The following is a 27,054-nucleotide window of genomic DNA, read 5'->3' on the forward strand; positions in this document are numbered from 1 at the left end:
AACACACAACATAAAAGACATGCAGTTAGCAAGGATCTTACAAGATAACCCCCAAAAATGCCTTACAAATGGTGCACAATATAACTCATTTTTTGGCAACACCCCATAATAGCTTCTTAACTGAAAAATCCAATAAAGGTTATCTAAATCAGGAAATTGCCCTTCACTTCAAACTGAATTCCGTTCAGTGACTTCCCAGAGCTACACAGGCTAAAGTTGTTTTCCAAAATCAGATTCCAACAAACTATTTCAAAAGTTGCTTTTCCCAATTCACAACTTTTCAGCATACTCCAACACAAAGAAACATGTCTTCAGTTGACTTTCTCACAGAAATTTCAACACAACTGAAAACCTTTTTTCTTTTTCCCTTTTCATGTTTGCTTTCGATTGTCTTCACAAATCCCTCTAAATTTAGGTCCCTAAATATTAAAACCTTTCCTGTTTTTATGTTACCTCGCATTTGGATTAATAAATTTAAAATATCTGTTCCTATTTATTCGCTACTCACCTGTAAGATGCAAAAATTCTTTGTCACCTTTGAGCTCTTTTGAAATGCAGTAATTACCCAACAATTTCAACACTTAGCCTCAAATGTAAAGTTCAAATTTATTCCGGTTACCTGTAAGCTAAAAACCACCTCATTATACATGCAATGTGGTAACACCTTTCCTTATTCTTTCATTTCTTGTATTCCAGTGTCAATTTTAGTCCATAAACCTCTCTGTTGTTTAGCCCTGAACACACGCACAGTTTTCCTTACCTAAGACAGAATGAATACATAACACACAGTAAAATACGAAATGTACACATCATCACATCTATAAAAGTAATGTGTTTTGTATTTTACATAACCTTTGCAGCTTCACATTTCTTGTAGATAACTTGCACGGGTGATATTGTTTGAAAGTAAAGGCTAAAATGTAATTGTCTTTGCAGTTCCATTTGTATGCAATATATCAGAATAATGTTGCAAAACTTGGGGAAAATTACTTCCTTTAGCGCAACAAAGTTTCAACATGAATCAAAATTTTAACAGCATAGAAGGAAGTCATTTTACCTGGCCTCAACTTCCTCTTCGAAAGAGCTCTCCAATTTATTCCCACAACTTGGTTTTTCTTCCACAACCCTGATAACTAGTCCTCTTCAACTAACTATTCAATTGTTTATTAAAAGTTCCTGTGAAATCTATTTTTCACCATTCTTTCGGATTCATTTCACTACTTAATTTTCAGGGGGCATGTTGGACAGAGGTGGATTCTAATTTCACATATTCTTGTGGAAATTATTTTAAATGTTTAAGCTTTGGTTATTGACCTCTTATCAGAGGAAGCAGTTTCTCTCTATTTGATCTATCAAGATCCTTCATAATTTTGAATTCCTCTGTTTGTCTCTCGTAACCTTTCTGCTAGAAGGAGAACAATCCTGGTTTTTCTAATTGCTCCAGATAACTTAACCCCTCATCCCTCAGAATCAAGATCTGAAGTAATGTGTTGTTTTATTGTTGGAATTTATCCAGATGGTCACATCAGTGTTTGCAGATTTGACCCTCACTTTGTGATATAAATTTACTTCAAAAATAGTCATTCCAGTCACAATGTGGTTACCAAAAATAAACCTTTCTTGGTGTACTAGGTCAGAACTAGTTCTAATCAGGTGCTATATTGCCAAGAGTCATATGTATTTTTCTTTTGGATATTTTGAACTTTCTTTTAGGCATCCTTTCACCTTTGTTTCTTTTAATATTTAAAGGAAAAATAAATTACCTCTTTAATCCTCTCTGAATTTTGATTGCTTTTTTTTCATTTATTTCACTTCCAATTCATTAGTTGAAGACAACCAATATGCTTAAAGGGCAAGCGTACCTTTAAACAAAACTGTGTTTTCCCCAACGGCAGAAATACCAAGGAAAAACGGAAAAGAACAGAAGGATTTTCCATTTTATAGATTGAGACCATTCAGTGCTGCAAATTGGGTGACATAGCAATTGTATGTTGGTCAGTGGCAACCATCAGCATCTTTTCTAGTGCTGAATGCCAGTTTTTGTTCCAGTGCAGCTCAATAGTGGTTATTGTGCTTTTGAATTGCATTTTTCAATGCTGAGGTCAAAACTCAGCATCAAGAAGGTGCTGGTCCTTCTCAACTCAGTGGTGCTAATGTGGGATCGGACACACCACATACATATGATGATTGTTCAGCAGGGAACTTATGTTTCACCTGATGAAACAGAATATTTCCCTTCGAGGATAAATTTTACAGCTTTTTTTTTACCTGCAGGGATTTTTGGGTTGGGCTACCTTTCAATTATTACTCCACCCACGCTCTCCCAATTCCTTTCGACTGCTTTTCTCTCCAAAACATATCAGTTCCTTGCTGGGGAGCAGTTAATACTGGATGCATGCTCTTTGCTTAAATTGATCTTTGTATGAGAGAATTTGGCCATGGAGGGCAGGAAGGCAAATTGGTAGCCAATTAATTCCTTAACTTGAGCCACAGAATCCATTTCCCTTGCTGTGTTGAAGAAATTTATAACAGCGATATTAAACATGAAATATGTTCTTAAACTGCACACATTTGACAAAGGATAAAGTTTCCTTATTAACATTTAATTCAACTTAAATAACTTAATTAATTTAAATGTTATTTTAAAGAATAAGACATAATTACTGGAGTGCGCATCATTTTAACTTTTGATGCAACACAGGCAAAATCAGATTATCCACCATGATGTACATCTCTGCTGAAAGAAATTAGCAAGAATGATGAATCAGTATGTGGCTTGAGGCACGGTGCAGGAGAGAGCTTCAAATTCTCATGGTTATGGGGCCAATTCTGAGGCAGGAGACACCTGTGCAAAATGGACAGGCTGCTCTTCAACACAACTGGGATCAGTGTTCTTGCAGGGAAATTCTCATGTAAAAATGCAAAAGGGAAATAACATGCAAAAAATGAGTGTGTTGGATAGTTCGACAGAAGAGTGTAGTACCATATTAGATGGGATTGGACTGAGAACGACTATAATGCATTACAAAAACAGGTTGGGATTTTGTGTATGTAAACTCAGTGTAGTAAATAAGGTTGGTGAGCTAAAAGCACAAGTAGGCTTGTGGAAATATGATGTAGTGGCAATAGCAAAAACATAATTTAAAAATGGTGAGATTTGAACACTTAATATTCGAGGATACAAAGTGGTTTGGAAAAGGGTGAGTGAGACTAAAGTACTGGTTAGGGAAACACTGTAGTGCTGGAGCACGAGGATGTCCTTTTAAGGGCAATGGAGAAAATTTATTTTGTTAAAATTGATAAGCAAAGAGGATATGACCAGATTACTTGGGGGCTGAATTTTACAGGGTGCTGTGGTCATCCCTGTGACCTTTTGAATGGCCAGCAACTGTGTTATCCTGTATGCAGTTTGCAGGATTGGTGGCAAGTGCTGGGACTACAGGAAGACCCACCACAATCAAGTGCCCAGCTGAGCCCAGTGTTTGGTGTCTTGACCAGTCCGTCACTGTGTGGGCTGGTGGTGGACACTAGGGAACCTATAAAAGTGGTTTCCCCACTATTATCCATCTCCAGCCCGCATAGTTAAAACTGTTGTGCTTCCTGCATGGTATGGGCCCCCATACCATGTGTAATACTGGCAATAACACGCCAAGGTCCTTAAGTGGCCATTAAGTGGTAATATTGGAGGAGTTTAATTATGCTAATATCGATTGGAATAGTGTTAAAGTGTAAAGAGGAGGAGGAAATCTGAAATATTTGCAGACAAACTTCAATCTCCAGTATGTGGTCGCTCTAATAAGAAAGCAGACTCTTGTGCTGATGGGGGTTGTGACTTGGTTGTCACTTGGACAAGAGTGATCATTCCTAGAGTAACACAAAGGTTGGCGATGTTGTAGATAGTGTGGAGGGATGTCAGAAGTTGCAGTGAGACATTGATAGGATGCAAGACTGAGCGGAGAAATGGCAGATAGAGTTCAACCCAGGTAAGTATGAAGTGGTTCATTTTGGTGGTCAAATAGGATGGCAGAATATAATATTAATGGTAAGACTCTTGGCAGTGTGGAAAATCAGAAGGATCTTGGGGTCTGAGTTCATTGGATGCTCAAAGCAGCTGCGCAGGTTGAAGCTGTGATTAAGAAGGCATGTGGTATACTGGCCTTCATCAATTGAGGAATTGAGTTTAGGAGTTGACAGATAATGTTGCAGCTGTATAGGACCCTGGTCAGACCCCATTTGGAGTACTGTGCTTAGTTTTGGTCGCCTCATTACAGGAAGGATGTGGAAGCCATAGAAAGGGTGCAGAGGAGATTTACAAGGATTTTGTCTGGATTGGGGAGCACGCCTTATGAGGATAGGTTGAGTGAGCTTGGCCTTTTCTCCTTGGAGAGATGAAGGATGAGGGGTGACCTGATGAGAGTATAAGATGTTGAGAGGTATTGATTGAGTGGATAGTCAGAGACTTTTTCCCAGGGCTAAAATGGTTGCCACAAGAGGACACAGGTTTAAGGTGCTGGGGAGTAGGTACAGAGGAGATGTCAGGGATAAGTTTTTCACTCCGAGAGTGGGTGTGTGGAATGGGCTGCTGGCAACGGTGGTGGAGGTGGATTCAATAGGGTCTTTTAAGAGACTTTTAGATAAGTACATGGAACTTAGTAAGATAGACGGTTATAGGTAAGCCGAGAAATTTCTAAGGTAGAGACATGTTTGGCACAACTTTGTGGACCAAAGGACCTGTATTGTGCTGTAATTTTTCTGTGTTTCTAACCCTTGTATTATAAAAGCAAAGAACAATCTAAAGTTGAATGTCTAGATTGAAAGAGTACCAAATTCAATGGATTGACAAGTGATCTAACCAAGGTAAAAAGGAACCAAAGACTGACAGAAAAAACTGTAACAGAACTACAGGTGATCTTTACAAAGAAGATGCTTCAGGTATTGGCTGGGTACATTCTAAAAAGAACAAGAGATAAGGGAGTTGATGCCAGTTCTAAAGAAAGAAAGACTTAAAGTTTATTTATTATTGCCGCAAGTTGGCTTACATTAACGCCGCAATGAAGTTATTATGAAAATCCCCTAGTCGCCACACTCCAGTGCCTGTTCGGGTGCACTGAGGGAAAATTTAGCATCTAACCAGCACATTTTTCAGACTATGGGAGGAAACAAGAGCACCCAGAGGAAACCCACGCAGACGCAGGGAGAACATGCAAACTCTACACAGACAGTAACCCAAACTGGGAACCGAACCTGGGTCCCTGGCCTTGTGAAGCAACAGTTACCACTGTGCTATCGTGCTGCCCACATCAGGTAAATTTTTCAAACAAGAAAGTTTGAAACAATAAATTGAGAATGGAAGTGAAAAGGAAAGTAAGACTAGCAAAGAGAGAATGAGAGATTAGGATAGCAGTCAACACAAAAAAAATCCCAAATCTTTTTTTTTCAGCATGTAAATAGTTAGTGGATAGTAAGAGGTGGAGTGAGTCCTGTTCAGAACAAAGTGAGTGACGTGCTGAGGGGTGAGGGCAAAGCTGGAATACCTATTGAGTACATTGTATTAGTATTGACTCATCAAGAGGAAGCTGCCAAAGTATTGGGAGAGTGAAGATAGCAGAGGCAATGGCTGGGGTGAAAATTGGTGGGTAGAACGTACTGGAAAGACTGGCAATGCTTTGAGTGGATAAGATTTATAAAGGAAGTGCGATGGAGATAGTGGAAGGGCTTGTTATGATCTTTCTTCATTTGGGTGATGAGCGGAAGGATTAGAGTGGCAAATGTTGATCCCTTAATTAAGTAAAAGGTGTGAGGATGGTGCTACTAACTACAGGCCAGTTAATTTGACATCAGTGATGTAAGGTTTTTAGAAACCATAATTGGAGAAAATTAGCAAGCACTTGACAAGGCATGAGTTAATTAAGGATAGCTAGCATAGAGTTGTAAAAGGCAGTGCTTGACTAATCTCATTAAATTGTTCAATGAACCCCTTGGTGAAAGGGGTGCATTGGATGTTGCCTGTTTGAATTTTTTAAGAAAGCATTTGACAGAGTGCCACGCAAAAGCTAGTTAAATTGTCTCATGAAACAGGAGAGGTATTAACACCTTGGATGAAAAAAACTGCCTCAAGAACAAAAAAATTGTGTCATCATAAATGTGTCTTTTTTTTTGTTAGACTGTAGACTGGGCAGCACGGTAGCACAGTGGTTAGTACTGCTGCTTCACAGCTCCAGGGTCCTGGCTCGGGTCACTGTCTGTGTGGAGTTTGCACATTCTTCTCGTGTCTGCGTGGGTTTCCTCCAGGTACTCCGGTTTCCTCCCACAGTCCAAAGATGTGCGGGTTAGGTTGGTTGACCATGCTAAGAAATTGCCCCTTAGTGTCTAGGGATGCAAAGGTTAGAGGGATTAGTGAGTATAATATGTAGGGATATGGGGGTAGGGCCTGGGTGGGATTGTGTTCGGTGCAGACCTGATGGGCCGAAGGGCCTCTTTCTGCACTGTAGGGTTCTGTGATTCTATGATTGATTCTATGAGTGCTGTTCTCCAAATGTCTGTTCTAGAACTACTGCTTTTTTTGATACATAATTTATTTCAATGACCTGGATATTGAAATACAAAGCAAAATTTGCTGCTGGTATGAAATTCTGAAGAATGGCAAATAGTGAGTACAGCAGGATAGACCAGCAGAATGGACAGACCAGTGGCATTTGGGACTTGTGCAGTGTCAAATATTGCATTTGACAGAAGGAATAGGGAGAGGCAATAAAGACTTAGTGGCACAATTCTAAAGAGTGTGTAGGGACATAGGGACCTATGGGTTTTTGAAGATGGAAGGACAAATTGAGACAATGGTTCGCAAACCATATGGGATCTTGTGCTTCATAAAGAAGGGTATTGAGAAGAAAAGCAGAAAAGTTATGCCAAACCTTTGTAAAGCTCTCCTTAGACCACAACCAGAGTACTACATTCAGTTCTGGTTACCACACTTCAGGAAGGTTGTGAGAAAGTTCAGTGGAGATCCACCAGAATGGTTCCAGGGATGGGGATCTGGATAGGCTGAGCGAGTGGGCGAGGACCTGGCAGATGGAGTATAATGTTAGCAAGTGTGAGGTTATCCACTTTGGCAGAAATAATAGTAGGAGGGATTACTATTTAAAGGGCGAAAAGCTGCAGCATGCTACGGTGCAGAGGGACCTGGGGGTCCTTGTGCATGAGTCGCAAAAACCCAGTCTGCAGGTGCAGCAGGTGATCAAGAAGGCAAATGGGATGCTGGCCTTTACAGCGAGGGGGTTAGAATATAAAAGCAGGGAGGTCTTGCTGCAACTGTATAGGGCACTGGTGAGGCCGCAGCTGGAGTATTGTGTGCAGTTTTGGTCGCCGCACTTGCGCAAGGATATTTTGGCCTCGGAGGGAGTGCAGAGGAGGTCCACTAGGCTGATACTGGAGATGAGGGGGTTAGCTTATGAGGAGAGATTAAATAGACTGGGTCTGTACTCGTTGGAGTTTAGAAGGATGAGCGGGGATCTTATAGAGACATATAAGATAATGAAAGGGGTGGATAGGGTAGAGGTAAAGAGATTCTTCCCGCTCAGAAAGGACAGCAGGACTAGAGGGCACAGCCTCAAAATAAGGGGGGGGTGCAGTTTAGAATGGAGTTGAGGAGGAACTTCTTCACTCAAAGGGTGGTGAATTTCTGGAATTCTCTGCCCGTTGAAGTGGTGGAGGCTACCTCGCTGAATATATTTAAGTCACAGGTAGATAGGTTTTTGACAGACAAGTGAATTAAGGGTTATGGGGAGAAAGCGGGAAAGTGGAACTGAGCCACTTCAGATCAGCCATGATCTTATTGAATGGCGGGGCAGGCTCGAGGGGCTAGATGGCCTACTCCTGCTCCTATTTCTTATGTTCTTAGCTAAAAGGTTAGGTTGGAGAAGCTGGGGTTGTTCCCCTCAGAATAAAGGAGAGTGAGGGGAAATTTGGTAAAGGTGTCTTGAGGAAAGTAAATTTTCAGGCTACGGAGATGGAAAGGGTGTTGGAACTGATTTGGTTTGCCGTACGTAGAGCTGAATAGCCATCTTCTAATCTGGATGTGATTGTGATTGTGATTCTGTGGTGTAATGTGGAGTCATCCTATATCGGTCATTTATATGAGGTTATATTCAGTCTTTTGGCTGCTTGATTTGTAAATGATGGTGGAATTCACAAATGTAGATTCTGAATAGAAATGGCATGTTGTCAATCATGCTACCTGATTGGCTGATTAATAAGTTAACCCATTTTGATTTCATTCCAATAGAGGAATTCTCATGCTTTTGGAAGTGGGAGGGTAGCAAAAGGAGAATTAGATGATATATATAGCAATAACCACATTTGATTTCCTTTAGATATACTGTTTGTATATATATGAGATTTAAAAAGGCATCTTGCATTCAAATACCAGTTTGTGACTTGAGCATTTTGTTAGTCTTGATTTCTGATTGCTGTTTTGATGTTCTTCAGTGTTAGTTGAAAATGACTGAATTAGTTGAAACATTTCTTTTTAACCTATTACAAAGTGTTCTTTTTTGCCTTTTTGTAGATGTAGCAAGTTTTGATAGTGTAGTCTCTTCTACCGAGAAACTCAACCATCCTACAACCTCCAGACCCAAAGCCAGTGGAAGGCGACCTCCATCTTTTACATCTGTAAGTGGATGAAGACTGTTTTGAATTGCATCGATTTTACAGCACAGAAACAGGCTATTTGGTCCAGTAGAGCAATGCCAATGTTTATGCTGCACATGAGCCTCCTCCCACCTTGCTTTTATACCATCCTATCTGTTTTCCCATAAATCATCTCAGCCACCCCATTTGGTTATGAGTTCTGCATTCTCTGAGTAAATAAGTTTTTTTTCCCAGTTGTTTCTGAATTGTCTGCTGGATTTAACAGCAACTACCTTGTAGGGCTCCTAGGTTTGGATTTCCCAAAAATTAAACTGCCTTCATTATTTCTACTCTTGCAAACCACTTCACAATCTTAAAAACATCTGTCAGGTCACCTACCAATCTTGTCTTTTCTAGTGAAAAGAGCCGCAACCTGTTCAGTTTACTTTGATAGTTGTAACATCTTATTTCTAGTATTGGCGCGTGACCTATGCACAGTACTCTCAAGAATGGCCTAGGCAAGGTTCGATATAAGTTTAAATTGTATTTCACTTTGAATTACATTCCTTTCCAAATGAATCCCAATGCTTTGTTTGAAATTTTTATGATTTTGTTAACTTGTTTATGATTCCGTTAACTAAATGATTTGTGAATCTGCACCTTTAGATCCCTTTGCACCTTCTATCTAATTTAGACTCCTCCCTTCTAAGGAGCTGACTTATTCCCCCTCCTGTTTGTTTTGATTAGGTAGTGACCATGCTGCAATTTGTTTGTGTGCTTTTGTTTCATGATCATACAAGTAAATGCTTCAGAATAAGAGTCTTTAGATAAAATTCAGCAGGAGGCCCAAAAAATCAGTTATATGCCTGTGTGAATTTCCCACGAAATGTTCTGCAGGTGCCTGCCACGGCAGATCAGGAGAACTGCTGGTGACTGGTCTGAAACTCGTTCGCATCCCGTTAGCAGGATGCAGATGAAGGCCCAACCAACATCTCCCCTGGCACCATTCTCCACAACATCAGCAAGAAATATGATAGAGCAGAACATGCTTCAGGTGCCAGGCTTCAGGTGCTTCAGGAAGGACAGGGAGGGTGGCAGAAGGGGTGGTGGAGTGGCACTGTTGATCAGGGACAGTGTCATGGCTGCAGAGAAAGAGGATGTCGTGGAGGGACTGTCTACAGAATCTCTGTGGGTGGAAGTTACAAACAGCAAAGGGTCGAAAACTTTGCTGGGTGTATTCTATAGGCCGCCCAATAGTGACAGGGAAGTTGAAGTGCAAATAGGAAAACAGATTCTGGAGAGATGTTTTAACAACAGAGTTGTCGTGATGGGAGACTTCAATTTCCCAAACATCGACTGGAATATCCCTAGGGTAAGGGGTTTGGATGGGGAGGAGTTTGTTAGGTGTGTTCAGGAAGGTTTCCTGACACAGTATGTGGATAAGCCTACGAGGGGAGAGGCTATACTTGACCTGGTACTGGCGAATGAACCAGGGCAGGTGATGGATCTTTCGGTAGGAGAGCATCTTGGAAATGGTGACCATAATTCTATCTCCTTCACAATTGCGTTGGAACGAGATAGGATCAGGCAGGCTAGGAAGGTATTTGTCTGGGGTAAGGGGAGATACGAAGAAGTCAGGAAGTTACTTGGACAAATAAACTGGAAGGAAGCGTTCTTAGGGAAAAGTACCGAAGGAAGGTGGCAGATATTCAAGGAATGTGTGTCTGGAGCTCTGAATGACAACGTTCCGATGAGACAAGGGGGTTTTGGTAGGTCGTGGGAACCGTGGTGCTGTGTTGAAGGCTGTGTTGAACCTAGTCAGGAGGAAAAGGAAGGTGTACAAGAGGTTCAGGGAATTAGGAGAGGTTAAAGATCTTGAGGAGTATAAGGACTGTAGGAAGGAACTTAAAAGGGAAATTAGGAGAGCCAGAAGGGGTCATGAGAAGACCTTGGCGGGTAAGATTAAGGAGAATCCCAAGGCCTTCTATAAATATGTGAAAGGTAAAAGGATAAGAAGAGAAGGGATAGGACCTATAAAAGGTGAGGGGGGAAAGGTTTGTGTGGAACCAGAAGAAATGGCAGAGGTGCTTAACGAGTACTTCGCCTCAGTATTCACAGTGGAAGCCGATCTGGGAGATTTTGTTATGGATTTCCAGCAGATGGAAAGGATTGAGTACGTGAATATTAAGGAGGAGGATGTGTTGGAACTTTTGAATTCCATCAAGGTAGATAAGTCGCCGGGACCAGATGGGATGTACCCCAGGATACTGTGGGAGGCGAGGGAAGAGATTGCAGAGCCCCTGGCGATGATCTTTGCGTCGTCAATGGAGACGGGAGAGGTTCCGGAGGATTGGAGGATTGCGGGATTGCGGATGTAGTTCCTATTTTCAAGAAAGGGAACAGAGATGGCCCGGGAAATTACCGACCGGTGAGTCTAATCTCAGTGGTTGGTAAGCTGATGGAGAGGCTTCTGAGGGACAAGATTTACGAACATTTGGAGAGGTTTGACATGATCAGGAATAGTCAGCATGGATTTGTCAAGGGCAGGTCGTGCCTTACAAGCCTAGTTGAGTTCTTCGATAATGTGACTGAACACATTGACGAAGGAAGTGCCGTGGACGTAGTGTACATGGACTTCAGCAAGGCGTTTGATAAGGTCCCCCATGCAAGACTTCTTGAGAAGGTGAGAGGGCATGGGATCCAAGGGCCTTTGGCCTTGTGGATCCAGAACTGGCTTGCCTGCAGAAGGCAGAGAGTGGTTGTGGATGGGGCTTTTTCTGAATGGAGGTCAGTCACCAGTGGAGTGCCTCAAGGATCTGTTCTGGGACCCTTGTTGTTTGTCATTTTCATAAATGACCTGGATGAGGAAGTGGAGGGATGGGTAAGTAAGTTTGCTGATGACACGAAGGTTGGTCGTGTTGTGGATGATCTGGAAGGATGGCAAAAGTTGCAGCAGGACATAGATAGGATGCAGGACTGGGCGGAGAAGTGGCAGATGGACTTCAACGCAGATAAATGTGTAGTCGTCCATTTTGGCAGAACCAACGGGATGAACGAGTACACTATCAAGGGCAGAAGTCTGAGTAGTGTTGAAGAGCAGAAGGATCTTGGGGTCCGGGTCCACAGGACTCTTAAATCGGCCTCGCAGGTGGAGGAGGTGGTCAAGAAGGCGTATGGTGTACTGGCCTTCATTAATCGAGGGATTGAGTTTAGGAGTCGGGAGGTAATGCTGCAACTTTATAAGACCCTTGTCAGGCCTCATTTAGAGTATTGTGCGCAGTTCTGGTCACCTCACTATAGGAAAGATGTAGAAGCTATTGAGAGGGTACAGAGGAGATTTACAAGGATGTTGCCTGGACTGGGAGGCATGCCTTATGAAGTTAGGTTGAGGGAGCTGGGACTCTTTTCCCTGGAGAGACGAAGGTTGAGAGGCGACCTGATAGAAGTTTACAAAATGTTGAGAGGAATAGATAGGGTGGACTCTCAGAGGCTATTTCCCCAGGTTGAAATGGTTGCTATGAGAGGACACAGATTTAAGGTGCGGGGAGGGAGGTTCAGAAGTGATGTTAGGGGTAAGTTTTTCACTCAGAGGGTGGTGAGTGAATGGAATCGGCTGCTGTCAGTGGTGGTGGAGGCGAACTCGCTGGGGTCTTTTAAAAGACTTCTGGATGAGTATATGGGGTTTAATGAGATTGAGGGTTATAGATAGGTCTGTAGGTTGGTAGGTGTTGATGTGATCGGCACAACTCGTGGGCCGAAGGGCCTGTTTGTGCTGTAGTGTTCTATGTTCTATGTTCTATGCCTGGAACAATGTGGTACGCAGAAGTTGAGATTTAGAATGCCTGCGGCTGCCTGCAGAGATTGCGATCGAGGCTGCCAGTGACCCTGCAACACCGCAGTAGTGGGTGAGCAAGGGGAGACATTCATTAGGTGGATCTTCCAATTTCAGATTCAAAGAGGAGATCCATCTTCCAACTTCAGGGAAGACAGACCCATCAGTGGGAGGGTGTGACGGGGGGTGGGGGGATGGGGAGGAGGTCACAAACCTACTTTGGTCAAGAAGTCACCAACCATCTTATTCTCAGGGCAGCTGGTGGTGGGCTTTAAACGCTTGATTCAGAAAAGAAGAGCTAGAATGGAAGGCAGAAAATTAACTAGAAGAGCTTGAGAGCAAAGAAGGGTTGGGGAATAGACAAAAAGATGTTGAGTTGTGAATTATAATATATACCTAAATGCAGGAAATATAGTAAATAGAAAGCTGAGGGTTTGCATAGAGGGGATGAAAAAAAAGGGCCACAATCTCTATTAAATACAAATTTACTGCTGTGAGAAGCAATGATGTTTAGAGGGATCATTAAATGAGATTATGTGGGTTGAAGTAAGAAACTAAAAAGGATAATCACATGGCTGGGAGTGTGCTGTAGACCCTCAAATGAGGGGGATTAGATGAGCAAATTTGTAGGCAAAATTCTGATGCATGCAAGAACTATAAGACTGTATTAACTATGATACAGGTAAAATGTACAGAAGATACAAAATTCTCAAGTTTCATTCAGGAAAACTATTTTTTAGCTGGTATGGGGCAATCCCAACAAGCGTGATGCCAATTCATAGAATCATAGAACCCTACAATGCAGAAAGAGGCCCTTCTGCCCATCGAGTCTGCACCGAACACAATCCCACCCAGGCCCTACCCCCATATCCCTACATATTATACCCACTAATCCCTCTAACCTACGCATCCCCAGACACTAAGGGGCAATTCCTTAGCATGGCCAATCAACCTAACCCGTGCATCTTTGGACTGTGGGAGAAAACCGGAGCACCTGGAGGAAACCCACGCAAACACGAGGAGAATGTGCAAACTCCACACAGACAGTGACCCGAGCCAGGAATCGAACCCAGGACCCTGGAGCTGTGAAGCAGCAGTGCTAATTTCTGTACTACCGTGCCGCTCTGGATATAGTTTCAGGGACTGAAACTGGGCAGGTCCTCACTGGTTGAGAACTTCTCTGATAGAGATCGTAATTCAGTTAGATTTAACATTGTTACGAAATAGGAAAAGATAGAATAGGATTAACAATTCTAATTGGGGAAAGCCATTCTTTTAGACTGAGAAGTGATTTAGCAAAAGTGGACTTGAAACAGTTACTTAAGAGTAAACCAGTTTCTGAGCAATGAGAAGCAATTCATACAGAGAAAAAGTCACGTCTAGAGTTTCTGGATAATGAGATGCATAGACAGCAAGATGAGGCAGAAGGGATCACACTGATAGCTTAAGAAAGCTTCTAAGAGCTTTCAGGGCAGCACAGTGGCATAGCGGCTCTCTCCCTCACATTGCCAGGGAGCTAGGTTCAGTTCTGGCATTGGGTGAGTGTGTGGAATTTGCACGTTCTCTCTGTGTGGGTTTCCTCCCACAGTCCAAAAATGTGCAGATTAGGTGGATTGGTCATGTTAAATTGCCCTTTAGTGTCCCAAAATGTGTGGATTGCGGGATTAGCCAGGTAAATATTTGGGGCTATGGGAAAAGGACCTCGATAGGATCCTCTAAAGAGTCGATGCAGACTTGATGGGCTGAATGGCCTCCTTCTGCACTGTAGGGATTTTGAGTACAGAGAGAGTAGTGGCAAAATTGAGAGAAAATGGAAAAGCAAAAAGAAAACATCAAAAAACTGATAAATAAGTACAATCCAAAGATTTTTAACTAGCGACCCAAAAAAAAACCTGTGTGCGGAGGATGTGGGTAAGGGCCTGGATGAATATTGTGCAGCCGACTTCACAAAAGAGGGGACCATAAGACGTAAGAGTAGAATTAGGCCACTCAGCCGATTGAGTCTGCTCCACCATTCAATCATGGCTGATATTTTTCATCCCCATTTCCTTCCTTTTCCCCAAAACCCCTGATCCCCTTATTAATCAAAAACATATCTACCTCTGTCTTAAAGACATTTATTAACTTGGTCTCACAGCCTTCTGTGGCAAAAAATTCCACAGATTCACCAATCTCTGGCTGAAGAAATTCCTCCTCATCTCTATTTTAAAGGATTGTCCCTTTAGCCTCAGGTTGTGCCCTTTGGTTCTAGTTTCTGGTGGAAACATCCCCTCCATGTCCACTCTATCCAGACCCCTCAGTATCCTGTAAGTTTCAATAAAATACCCCCTCATCCTCCTAAACTCCAACGAGTACAGACCCAGAGTCCTCAACCGTTCCTCATAGGACAAGCTCTTCATTCCAGGGATCATTCTTCTGAACCTCCTTTGGACCCAAGAGCAGGATATCCTTCCTTGGATACAGACCCCAAAACTGCTCACAATATCCAAATTGATGACATTGTGGTGAAGGCAAAAGAATGTGAAATTCCAAATAGGATAAACATTGTAAGAGAGGAAAGGTTTGACGTCTCGAAAGTGGTCCACATGAAACCCTTGCATTTTTAAGAAATAAGGGAACAAATTGCTTAGGCTAGACCATCATATTTCAATCATAGAATATAGAAAAGTACAGCACAGTACAGGCCCTTCAGCCCTCAGTGTTGTGCCGAGCTATGTCTAAAACCCAAGATCAAGCTATCTCACTCCCTATAATTCTGGTGTGCCCCATGTGCCTATTCAATAACCACTTGAAAGTTCCTAAAGTGTCTGACTCCACTATTACGGCAGGCAGTGTGTTATTCCACACCCCAACGACTCTGAGTGAAGAATCTACCTCGGACATCCCTCCTATATCTCCTACCATGAACCTTATAGTTATGCCCCCTAGTAACAGCTACATCCACCTGAGGAAATAGTCTCTGAACATCCACTCTATCTATCTTCCTCATCATCTTATAAACCTCTATTAAGTCGCCTCTCATCTTCCTTTGCTCTAAAGAGAAAAGCCCCACCTCGCTCAACCTTTCCTCATAAGACCTACCCGCCAAACCATCCTGGTAAATCTCCTCTGTACTCTCTCCAATGCTTCCACACCCTTCTTATAGTGAGGTGACCAGAACTGAACACAATATTCCAAATGTGGTCTCACCAATGGCCGGTATAGTTGCAGCATAACCCCACGGCTCTTAAACTCAAACCCCCTGTTAATAAACGCTAATTAAACCCACTGTTAATAAACGCTAAATACTAATCCATCTTGACTACCGGAGTGATGTGAGAAGTTTGAAGGACTGTCACATTGCAACTTTGTAACATAGTTTAAAAAGACAGGAAAGGAAAATGTGAGTAATTGTATACTAATCTTTAGTTGTAGACAGATTATTAGAAACAATTCTAAAGGACAGTGGAAATCTTCATTCAGAAAGGTGTAGATTAATTAAGAAAGTCAGCCTAGAATTGCTATGGCAATGTCTAGCCAACTAGATTGAATCTTTTGAGGAGGTGACAAGTGTGGTAGATGTATCTACATGGATTTTAGCAAGGCTTTTGACAAGATGTAAAATGGCAGGCTGGCCAAAAAAGTAAAAACCATTGAGATCCAAGGGAGAGTGACAAATTGGCTTGGTGGTTAAAAAAAAAACAAAGGAGATCATTGACGGGTATTTTTGGGACTGGAAGTCTAACCAGTTGGGTTTTGTAGGGCTCAGTATTCAGTCCTTTGCTCTTTGTAATTTATACTAATGATTTAGTCTCAAGTGACAGGACGGCACAATAACAAGTTAGCACGGCTGCTTCACAGTGCCAGGGACCTGGGTTCGATTCCTGGCTTGGGTCACTGTCTATGTGGAGTTTGCGTGTTCTCCCCGTGGGTTTCCTCCCGTGTTCTGAAAGATGTGCTGGTTAGGTGCATTGACCCAAACAAGCACCGGACTGTGGTGACTAGTGGAATTTCACAGTAACTTAGTTGCAGTGTTAATGTAAGCCTTACTTGTGACTAATTAATAAACTTTAATGATGAGTATGTTCACAGCAACAGTTGGCCATGTGATTGACAACGAAGTAAAAAGCTGTTGACTGCAGGAATGTGATCTGGTCAGTTTGGCAGAGTAGTGGAGAAATTGAATTCAATCTGGAGAAGTGTGAAGAAATGCATTTGGGGAGATGCGGCAAGGCAAGGGAATAGCAAATAATTAGGAGAATACTTAATACGGAAGAAGAGGGTCCACAGATCCTTGAAGGTTGCAGGACAGGTCAATAAGGTGATCAAGAAGGCATATGGTATGCTTTCCTGAGGCATAGGATGTAATAGCAGAGAGGTCGTACTAGAATGTATATAGCACTATTTAGATCACTGCTTGAGTTTTGTGTATATATTTTTGATCACCAGATTACAGAAATGTGATTGCACTGCGAGGGCGCAAGTTGTTTTACAAGTATATTGTCAGGACTGAAAACTTCTGGCAAAAAGGAAAGTTTGGATAAGCTAGAGTTGTTTCTCTTGGAATAGAGGAGGCTAATGGTGACTTAATTAAGGTATTATAATATTGTGAAGGTCCTAGATGGATGATATAGGGATGAACTATTTGCCTTAACATAGGCTTTATAATTAAGAGTACAGATTTAAAACAATTTGATGGAAGGAGAAATGTGAAAACATTTTTTCACCCAGAGGGTGGTAGGAGCCTGGGAAGGGTGGTCACGTAGAAATTCTCACCATGTTAACCTTGCTAACATGGTCACCTTGCTAACGGGAGGACTCTGAATAGTGTGGATGAACAGAGGGATCTAGGTGTATGTGTACATAGATCCCTGAAAGTTGGGAATCAAGTAGATAAGGTTGTTAAGAAGGCATACGGTGTCTTGGTGTTTATTGGTAGGGGGATTGAATTTAGGAGTCGCAGCGTCATGTTGCAACTGTACACAACTCTGGTGCGGCTGCACTTGGAGTATTGTGTGCAGTTCTGGTCCCCACATTATAGGAAGGAGGTGGAGGCTTTGGAGAGGGTGCAGAGGAGGTTTACCAGGATGTTGCCTGGTATGGAGGGGAGGTCCTATGAGGAGAGACTGAGGGATTTGGGGTTGTTTTCGCTAGAAAGAAGGCGGCTAAGGGGTGATCTTATTGAAACATATAAGATGATTAGAGGTTTAGATAGGGTGGACAGTGATAGCCTTTTTCCTCGGATGGAGAAAGCTAGCACGAGGGGGCATGGCTTTAAATTAAGCGGGGGGTAGTTATAGGACGGATGTCAGGGGTAGGTTCTTTACCCAGAGGGTGGTGAGGGATTGGAATGCCCTGCCTGCTGCAGTTGTAAATGCGCCTAGTTTGGGGGCGTTTAAGAGATCCGTGGATAGGTTTATGGATGGAAAGGGATTGGTTTAGGTTAGAGGGTCATTGTTTTTTAACTGGTCGGCGCAACATCGTGGGCCGAAGGGCCTGTTCTGCGCTGTAATGTTCTATGTTCTATGTATAAAAGATATAATAGGCTGAATGGCCTATTTGTGTGTCGTAAATTTTCTCCAATTTCTATAGCAATTCCCACATATAAACCAAGTGTGATGTCGAAGTAGTGAGATCTTGGAACCATGGATTGCCTACAGTGCAGAAGGAGGCCATTCCGCTCATCAAGTCTGCACCGATTCGCCAAAAGAGTATCTTACCCAGACCCAACCCCCTGCCTGGTCCTTGTAACCCTGCCCATTTCCCATGGCTAAACCACTGAAACCCACATGGACGCAGAGAACGTGCAAACTCTAAACAGTCACCCAAGGCTGGAATGAAACTTGGGTCGCTGGCACTGTGAGGCAGGAGTGCTAACCACTGTGCCATCCGTCCAAAACAACTTTACATTGTTGAGAACTTCAAATTCCAAAGTGTAAAATTTTACCATACTATTAAATCAACACCAACTACAAAGGTGAATGAGAGTATTTTTTGAATATTTCAACATTGCATTTCTAATGTGCAATGTTTTGTTTCCATTATAGTAGAAACTAATGATTTGTTCCCTCCATTGCTGCATGAAAACTTGTGAATAGTAATAATATTGAAACTTGTGTATTGCTTCATAATCAGATTTACAGAAGTACGTTTTCTATTTTATACATTTGTAAGTGTCCATTTGTAGCTAGCAACATGAACAGAGCAAATTTGAATAGATGTTTCCAGGTGTTGACTTTTTTGAAAAAAGTGAACTTGGAGAAAAGATAAAATCTCGGTGAAATCTCTCAATATATATTGTTCATTACCATAATGAATTTCCCACCTTTTCAAGCTCTGTAACATTTATACACAAATTAAGGGAGATGTTACATATAGTGTCTTATGCAATGTTCATTTGGCCTGAATTGCCATACATAGCCCCACTATCTTTTTTTATTCATGGAATGTGGGCGTTGCTGGCTAGGTTAACATTTATCGCCATCCCTAATTATCCTTGAGAAGGTGCTGGTGAACTGCCTTTTTTAATCACTATAGTTCACATGATGTAAGTACACCTGCAGTGTTGTTACGCACAGAGTATCAGGATTTTGACCCAGCAACAAACTCAGGATAGTGTGTGGCTTGGAAGGGATCTTTCAGTGATGGTGTTCCCACATCTCTGCTGCCCTTGTCATAGGTGGTAGAGTTCATGCGTTTGGAAGCTCATGCCCAATGGAGTTTTGGTGAGTTCCTGCTGCACATCTTGCAGATGGTACATATTGCTGTCGCTGCCCCAATATGGAGGGAGTGAATGTTCGTGGATGTACCTGTCACATATTATCTTTATGGGGGAACACTGCATTTTAATCTGTTTGCTGATATGTAACTCTAATGCATCTCAGAAAAAATACTGAACAAAATGAGTGTATTTTGAAAAAGTCTTGCATTAAATGCAAAATGATCCACATTGAATTTTAACCCTTATCAAGCTGCAGATGAGTTCACTTGTGCAAGCAGCATCATCTGGTGAGAGTGTGATCAGTGGAGATACTTACTTGGTCCTTTCAGGCCAAAACATCAATGTTAACATGCCGCTTTGTTTTTATTTTGTTTCCTCCCTGCAGCCATCGCTTTCTAGTCCTGATTGTTTGGACTCACCAATTTCACAGGAAGAGGATAGAGAGGAACAAGAGAGAATAGAACTTGACTCCAACACAACAAAACTAAAGGAGGTCATAAAGAAAGCTCCAAGACCTATCCCAGTGTTACCAGTAAGTTGTCAGCACGTCGTATTTTTTCAGTTGGACTTGAGATAATATTGAAACATGGACTTCATGAAAATAAAACTAAAGTTGTTGATGCTCCCTACTCAAGAAACCTGTTTGTCCTTCCTGCCTATTCTCTGTATCACCCCTGTTCTAAACTCTGTTTCCTCTCTAAGCTTATTTCTCAGCTTTGTCAATCTTTCCAGAAACTTCTTGCTTAAACCTGCCCAATTTTGCTTCCATCTGTGTTGCAGCAGAGAACCCACTTGTCAAACTCACAGAGCACTGCCTCTGAACCTGACCATGGTGCAGTGTCCCATCCTGTTTTCCTTGATCTTTATGCAGGTTAATACAGTTTGATGTGTTGTCTTATTCTGCCACATCCTGCTTTGCTTTTCATCCCATTAATGGTAATGCAGCCAGCATAACTCCAGTAATTCTTCTTTTGCCATCCCTCCATAATCAAATCTGCCTAAGGTGTATCCTTTCTGAAGAAATTACCTCAGTGTGAGGCTTGAGTACTGTTATGACTCAAGAGCTACGCTGGAGGGAGCCTTACCACTTGTAGTACAACACAATCCAAACAGATGGAGAGGTAAAAGTAGTCACAGTGGCACAGTGATTAACACTGCTGCCTCACAGTGCTAGGGACCCAGGTTCAACTCCTGGCTCCTGTCAGTGTGGAGTTTGCACATTCTCCCCGTGTCTGTGTGGGTTTCCTCTGGGTACTCTGGTTTCCTCCCACAGCCCAAAGATGTGTGGGTTAGGTGGATTGGCCATGCTAAATTGCCTCTTACTGTTAGGGGGATTAGCTAGAGTAAATGCATAGGGTTATGGGGATAGAGTCTGGGTGGGATTGTGGTTGGTGCAGACTCGATGAGCTGAATGGCCTCCTTTTGCAGTATAGGATTCTATGATGCTAGTCCACTGATTCTTTTGGTAGGGGTTGGGAGATGGTCAAGAAAATTATCCGTCTATGTCATGACAGAAAACAAAAACTCAAAGATTGCATTAGTCTGTTTTAGACCTGCAAATCTAAGCATCTACCATAAACAAACGCAATCTGATGGACGTAGGGAAAAGGGAGTCTCGACAGACAATGAAAGAAATATGTTGCCTCATGGGTCACTAGGCACAGGAAATACTAACCAAGAATCTATCCTTCGCCCTTTCTTTTCCACATCCAATTGCTCCCCCCAGTGAAATTATCTATAAGCACTATATGAATATTGGACAGCAAATTCTATCTCACCATTAGTTATCTTTATCCTACCTTTGTGCTTTCAGATTTCCAGAACTTTCTCCATGTTTTTCAGCTGAACATCAGAAATTTCAAATTTGCAATTTATAGCATTTGCCTAAATCTTGGATGGCTCCCTTGGAAGTCTGTTCTCTTATCTCTCTAACCACACACTCGTGCTGAGAAAGACTGTGCTAAAACCAGCACTGTGTTCAACTATGAACTGTTTTCTGAACACTGTCCTCTCCACCAACAAAGTCACCATTTTCATCAGCCCTAAATTTCAACCACTGGAACACTTGGCCCGTATCTTTATAGTTTCCAAACTTGATTCTTATTGAGCCCTGCTCATTGACGTTTTCATGCCCAATTTTCATTAACTCCAATGTGTCTAAAATTTAGCTACCATATCCTGCTCTGCACTAAGCTCTGCTCACTCATCCTTACAGACCTAAACTGACTCTTGGGGCCTGATTTTACTATTGCTAATGGATGCAAAAGCTTGAAGTCAGGTGTGAGGCCATTAATGTGATCCACGTCCGAGCAGATGCCCACTTTACCAAGGCCCAAAAATGGCCGCGATCTGAATCGCACCTGAAATGGTGATATAAATGTATTTGCATGCATTTAAATTGAATTACTAGGTTGTGTGCCCAACTTTACTAGCATTTCCCCCATTATGTTCGCCCGTCCAGATTGGGCACTTAAACAGATATGCTTGGCAAAGGTCTGTTTTGGACGATCCAGCTTCTGAAGAGGTAAGTTCAGAGTTTCCAGTGGCTCTGTGACTCAGATCGGTGGGTGGAGGGGGGCAGGTCAGATCATTCTCTGGTGGGAGGAGAGAGAAGGAGGCAGGTCAGATGTATCTCTGGTGGGGAGGGAGGCCTGATCATTCTCTGGTAGGGATGGAGGCCAGATGATTGGTGGGAAGGAAAGTCAGAACTTTGTCTAGTTGGGGGTGGGGAGGGGGATCGTTATCTGGTGAGGCGGGGGTGCTGGCGAGGAGGGAGGCCAGATTGTTGTCTGGTGGGGAAGCTAGATTGCTCTCTGGTGGGGGGTGGTGTTGTTGAGAGTGAGACCCGATTACTCACTGGTGGGAAGGGGAGGAGAAACCAAATGGATTTCTAGTGGTGGGTGGCTGGACAGACAGGTGGATCTCTGGTGGGGGTTCTGCTGCCACGCTGTCGACAATTGGTGGGGAGGAAAGGGAGCAGAGGGTCGTGATCAGTTGGGGTGGTGGGGTGTGGGTGGGTGGATAAAAGAACAAAGAACAACCCAGCACGGGAAACAGGCCCTTCGGCCCAACGGGCCCGCGCCGCCGCATCGCCCTACACCTATTCTAACCTGCATGTCTACGAATGGGACCCTGCTCAGTCAGATTCAGGAAAGAAATAGTGTCAATTTGGTGGAAACCGATTAGCCTAAGAGCACATCTTTGGGGGACAATTATGTTGTGGGATGGGGTGATATCTGTAGGGGACATGACTCTCGTTTTTCACTCCCGGGCCCGGAAATCATGTTACGGGCGTGTTTCTCAATTTTTTTTCTCACTGTGCACACGCAGTTGAAAGCTCCGAACAGAGCAGCAGCATTTCAGGTGCGATAAGCCCCGCCCACAGCGCAATTCAGACTTAGAAGTTTTTCTATTACCGGCTAAGTGCATATGGGGGCACCTGGGAACAGTTTTCCAAGTTGCATCTGAATTGCATCCAGATTCAGCACTTAGAATCAAAATGATAAAATCGGGCCCTTAATGTTTCAAATCCTTGCCTTCAAATTGCTGTACAACTAAATTTGTGCTATTTTTACAATCTTTTTTGTCTTCTCTTACATCCCCCACTTCACTCAGCCCCATCATTGAACATAGAACATTACAGCGCAGTACAGGCCCTTCGGCCTTCGATGGTTCTACTGGTTGGCGCAACAATCTAATGACCCTCTAACCTAAACTATTCCCATGTTATCCATAAGCCTATCCACTGACCATTTGAACGCCCTTAAAGTTGGCAAGTCCACAAATGCTGCATGCAAGGCATTCCACGCCCTTACTACCCTCTGGGTAAAGAACCTACCCCTGACATCCGTCCTATAACTACCCCCCCTTAATTTAAAACCATGCCCCCTCGTGCTAGCTTTCTCCATCCGAGGGAAAAGGCTATCACTGTCCACCCTATCTAAACCTCTAATCATCTTATATGTTTCAAAAAGATCCCCTCTTAGCCGCCTTCTTTCTAGCGAAAACAACCCCAAATCCCTCAGTCTCTCCTCATAGGACCTCCCCTCCATACCAGGCAACATCCTGGTAAACCTCCTCTGCACCCTCTCCAAAGCCTCCACATCCTTCCTGTAATGTGGGGACCAGAACTGCACACAGTACTCCAAGTGCGGCCGCACCAGAGTTGTGTACAGTTGCAACATGACGCTGTGACTCCTAAATTCAATCCCCCTACCAATAAACGCCAAGACACCGTATGCCTTCTTAACAACCGTATCCACTTGATTCCCAACCTTCAGGGATCTATGTACACATACACCTAGATCCCTCTGTTCATCCACACTATTCAAAGTCCTCCCATTAGCCCTATACTCAACACATCTGTTATTCCTACCAAAGTGAATTACCTCACACTTCTCCGCATTAAACTCCATCCGCCACCTCTCAGCCCAGCTCTGCAACCTGTCCAAGTCTTCCTGCAAACTATGACATCCTTCCTCACAATCTACCACACCTCCGACTTTGGTGTCATCAGCAAATTTACTAATCCACCCAACTATACCCTCATCCAGATCATTAATAAAAATTACAAACAGCAGTGGCCCCAAAACAGATCCCTGAGGCACACCACTCGTAACCGAACTCCATGACGAATATTTACCATCAACCACCACCCTCTGTCTCCTATCTGCTAGCCAATTCCTGATCCAATTTCCTAGATTACCCTCAATCTCATACATCTGCATTTTCTGCAGAAGCCTACCATGGTGAACCTTATCAAACGCCTTACTAAAATCCATATACACCACGTCAACTGCCTTACCCCCCTCCACCTCTTTGGTCACTTTCTCAAAAAACTCAATAAGGTTAGTAAGGCACGACCTACCCGCTACAAAACCATGCTGACTATCTCCAATCAATTCATTACTCTCCAAATAACTATAAATCCTATCCCTAATAATTTTTTCTAAAACCTTGCCCACAACAGAAGTGAGACTCACCGGTCTATAATTCCTGGGGAAGTCTCTGTTCCCCTTCTTAAGGGACAACATTCGCTAACCTCCAATCTTCCGGTACTATACCAGAGGCCAACGACGACCTGAAGATCAGAGCCAGAGGCTCTGCAATCACTTCTCTTGCCTCCCAGAGGATCCTAGGGTAGATCCCATCCGGACCAGGGGACTTATCTATTTTCAATCCCTCAAGAATATCCAGCACATCCTCCTTATCAACTGTAATACTGTCTATTCTACTCCCCTGCGACCCAGTGTCCTCCTCAGCTATATTCTTGTCCCCCTGCGTGAACACCGAAGAGAAATATTGGTTCAATGCCTCTCCAATCTCTTCCGGTTCCACACATAACTTCCCTCTGCTGTCTATAACTGGCCCTAATCTTGCCCTAACCAACCTTCTGTTCTTGACATACCTATAGAACGCCTTAGGATTCTCCTTAATCCTATCAGCCAAAGTCTTCTCATGTCCTCTTTTAGCCCTTCTTAACTCACTTTTCAACTCCCTCCTAGCCAATCTAAAGTTTTCTAGTGCACTACCCAAGCCCTCAAGTCTCATCCAAACATAAGCCTCCTTTTTCTTTTTAACCAACGAATCAACTTTTTTAGTGCACCACGGTTCCCTAGCCCTACCAATTCCTCCTTGCCTGACAGGGACATACCTATCACGGACTCGCAGTAGCTGCTCCTTGAAAAAACTCCACATTTCGGACGTTCCCAGTCCCTGTAATCTCCTAGTCCAACCTATGCTTCCTAATTCTCTCCTAATGGCCTCATAATCACCCTTCCCCCAGCTAAAACTACTGGCCCGAGGTTCATGCCTATCCCTTTCCATCACTAAGGTGAACGTAACCGAATTGTGGTCACTATCACCAAAATGCACACCAACTTCCAAGTCTAGCACCTGGTCTGGCTCATTTCCCAGCACCAAATCCAATATAGCCTCACCTCTAGTTGGCTTATCTACATACTGACTCAGAAAACCCTCCTGCACGCTTTGCACAAAAACTGACCCCTCTAACGAGCTAGAGCTATAGCAATTCCAATCTATATTAGTAAAGTTAAAGTCCCCCATAACAATTACCCTATTACTTTCACTCCTAACCAGGATCGTCTCCGCAATCCTTTCCTCAACCTCTCTAGAACTTTTAGGAGGTCTATAAAAGACTCCCAACAGGGTGACCTCTCCTCTCCTATTTCTAATCTCCGCCCATACTACCTCAACAGACAAGTCCTCATCAAACTTCCTCTCTGACACTGTGATACAATCCCTGACCAATAATGCTACCCCTCCCCCCCTTCTACCTCCTTCTCTACTCCGACTAAAGCATTTGAACCCCGGGACCTGCAACAACCATTCCTGACCCTGCTCTATCCATGTCTCTGAAGTGGCCACAACATCAAAGTCCCAGGTACTGATCCACGCTGCAAGTTCATCCACTTTATTGCGAATACTCCTCGCATTAAAGTATACGCATTTCAAACCCTGCTCCGCCCCACCCCCACAATGCCGTGCATTGCAGTCCCCATCTATGCCCCCCTCACTTTCACCCCCTCTACTCAGGATCCCACCCCCCCTCCGAATCAGTTTAAACCTCCCTGCATAGCCTTAGCAAATTTACCCCCCAGGATATTGGTTCCCCTCTGATTCAGGTGTAGACCATCACTCTTATAGAGGTCCCACCTTCCCCAGAACGAGCCCCAATTGCTCAAGTACCTGAGGGATTGGAATGCCCTGCCTGCTGCGGTTGTAAATGCGCCTAGTTTGGGGGCGTTTAAGAGATCCGTGGATAGGTTTATGGACGAAAAGGGATTGGTTTAGGTTAGTGGGTCATTGTTTTTTAACTGGTCGGCGCAACATCGTGGGCCGAAGGGCCTGTTCTGCGCTGTAATGTTCTATGTTCTATGTTCTACGCATCCCTGGACACTGAGGGGCAATTCCTTAGTGTGGCCAGTCAACCTAACCCGCATATCTTTGGACTTCAGTAGCTGAGGAAATATGAAAAGAACTAAATAATACATTCAACAGGGAAATCCCCCTTTTAGCCCTCTAATAGAGGAGAGGTAATTAAGTACTTGATAATGGTTTGGCCTATTAACTCCTGCAGCAGCTTTCTACAATTGAATGATTGGCCTTCCTTTGTGGCGGCTGAAGGTGGTTGCAAATCCTTGAGCTGTATATAATTTAGTGGACTGCAAAATTGTTGCGGACAGCGTTCATGAAGCTTCCTCCTACTGTTAATTCTCCACTACCATTTGTGACTGGACGTACCAGAGCTTTGATCTATCTCTTAGTTGTGAAATCCTGTACGCATCCCACTGCTTAGCATCCATATAGTGGTCAAGTAAAGAAGGAAAATCAGCATATGTGTAGTGTGTTGCACAACTACTGCTCCAGTATAGAAGTACTTTTGAAATGTAATCATTGTTATGACAACCAAATATGACAATAACACCTGACATTAGCAAGCTCCCAGAAACAGTAACGTGGCAATGACTGGGATGATGCTTTTTTAATTTACACTCATTGAAGGATAAATATTAGCAGAACATGGGGATAGCTGTTGTTGAAAATAGTGCTGAGATCTTGTGTTCACCCATGAGGGCAGATTAATCATCGTTTTAATGTTTCTGTAATATGGTGCCTGCAATTGTACTCTCTCAGTACTGCACCAGAATGTCAATCTTGATTTATCTGCTCAAATCTTGGCATGAGACTGAGATGAGCTACCTATGGAGGCACAGCTGACATTTTTATGCTCTGCCACTGACTTGGGGATGATGGAAGAATCTAGGACTTTGGCTGAAAGATATGATTCTGTGAGACAGTCCTTACAATTTTGACAAGTCTGCATTGGCATTGTATACCTAACTGCACATTATTATTACCCCAGGTGAGATCA

General features: G+C 43.2%; 1 protein-coding gene across 3 annotated transcripts in view; it reads left to right on the top strand.

Moving 5' to 3' along the window:
• The window catches only part of sh3kbp1 (SH3-domain kinase binding protein 1), a 282,791-nt gene that overhangs the window by 249,294 nt on the left and 6,443 nt on the right, over positions 1-27,054 (top strand). For 2 of the 3 annotated variants that reach the window (XM_080204070.1, XM_080204071.1), the window contains exons 14-15: positions 8,567-8,670; positions 19,546-19,692. In XM_080204070.1, coding sequence (XP_080060196.1) covers positions 8,567-8,670; positions 19,546-19,692 — 251 coding nt within the window. Of the gene's footprint in view, positions 1-8,566; positions 8,671-19,545; positions 19,693-27,054 lie in introns of those variants that run through there. The other variant, XM_080204072.1, reaches the window with a different exon arrangement.

Source organism: Carcharhinus amblyrhynchos, chromosome 15, assembly GCF_965287045.1.
Source record: "Carcharhinus amblyrhynchos chromosome 15, sCarAmb.v2.hapA, whole genome shotgun sequence".
NCBI lineage: Eukaryota > Metazoa > Chordata > Chondrichthyes > Carcharhiniformes > Carcharhinidae > Carcharhinus > Carcharhinus amblyrhynchos.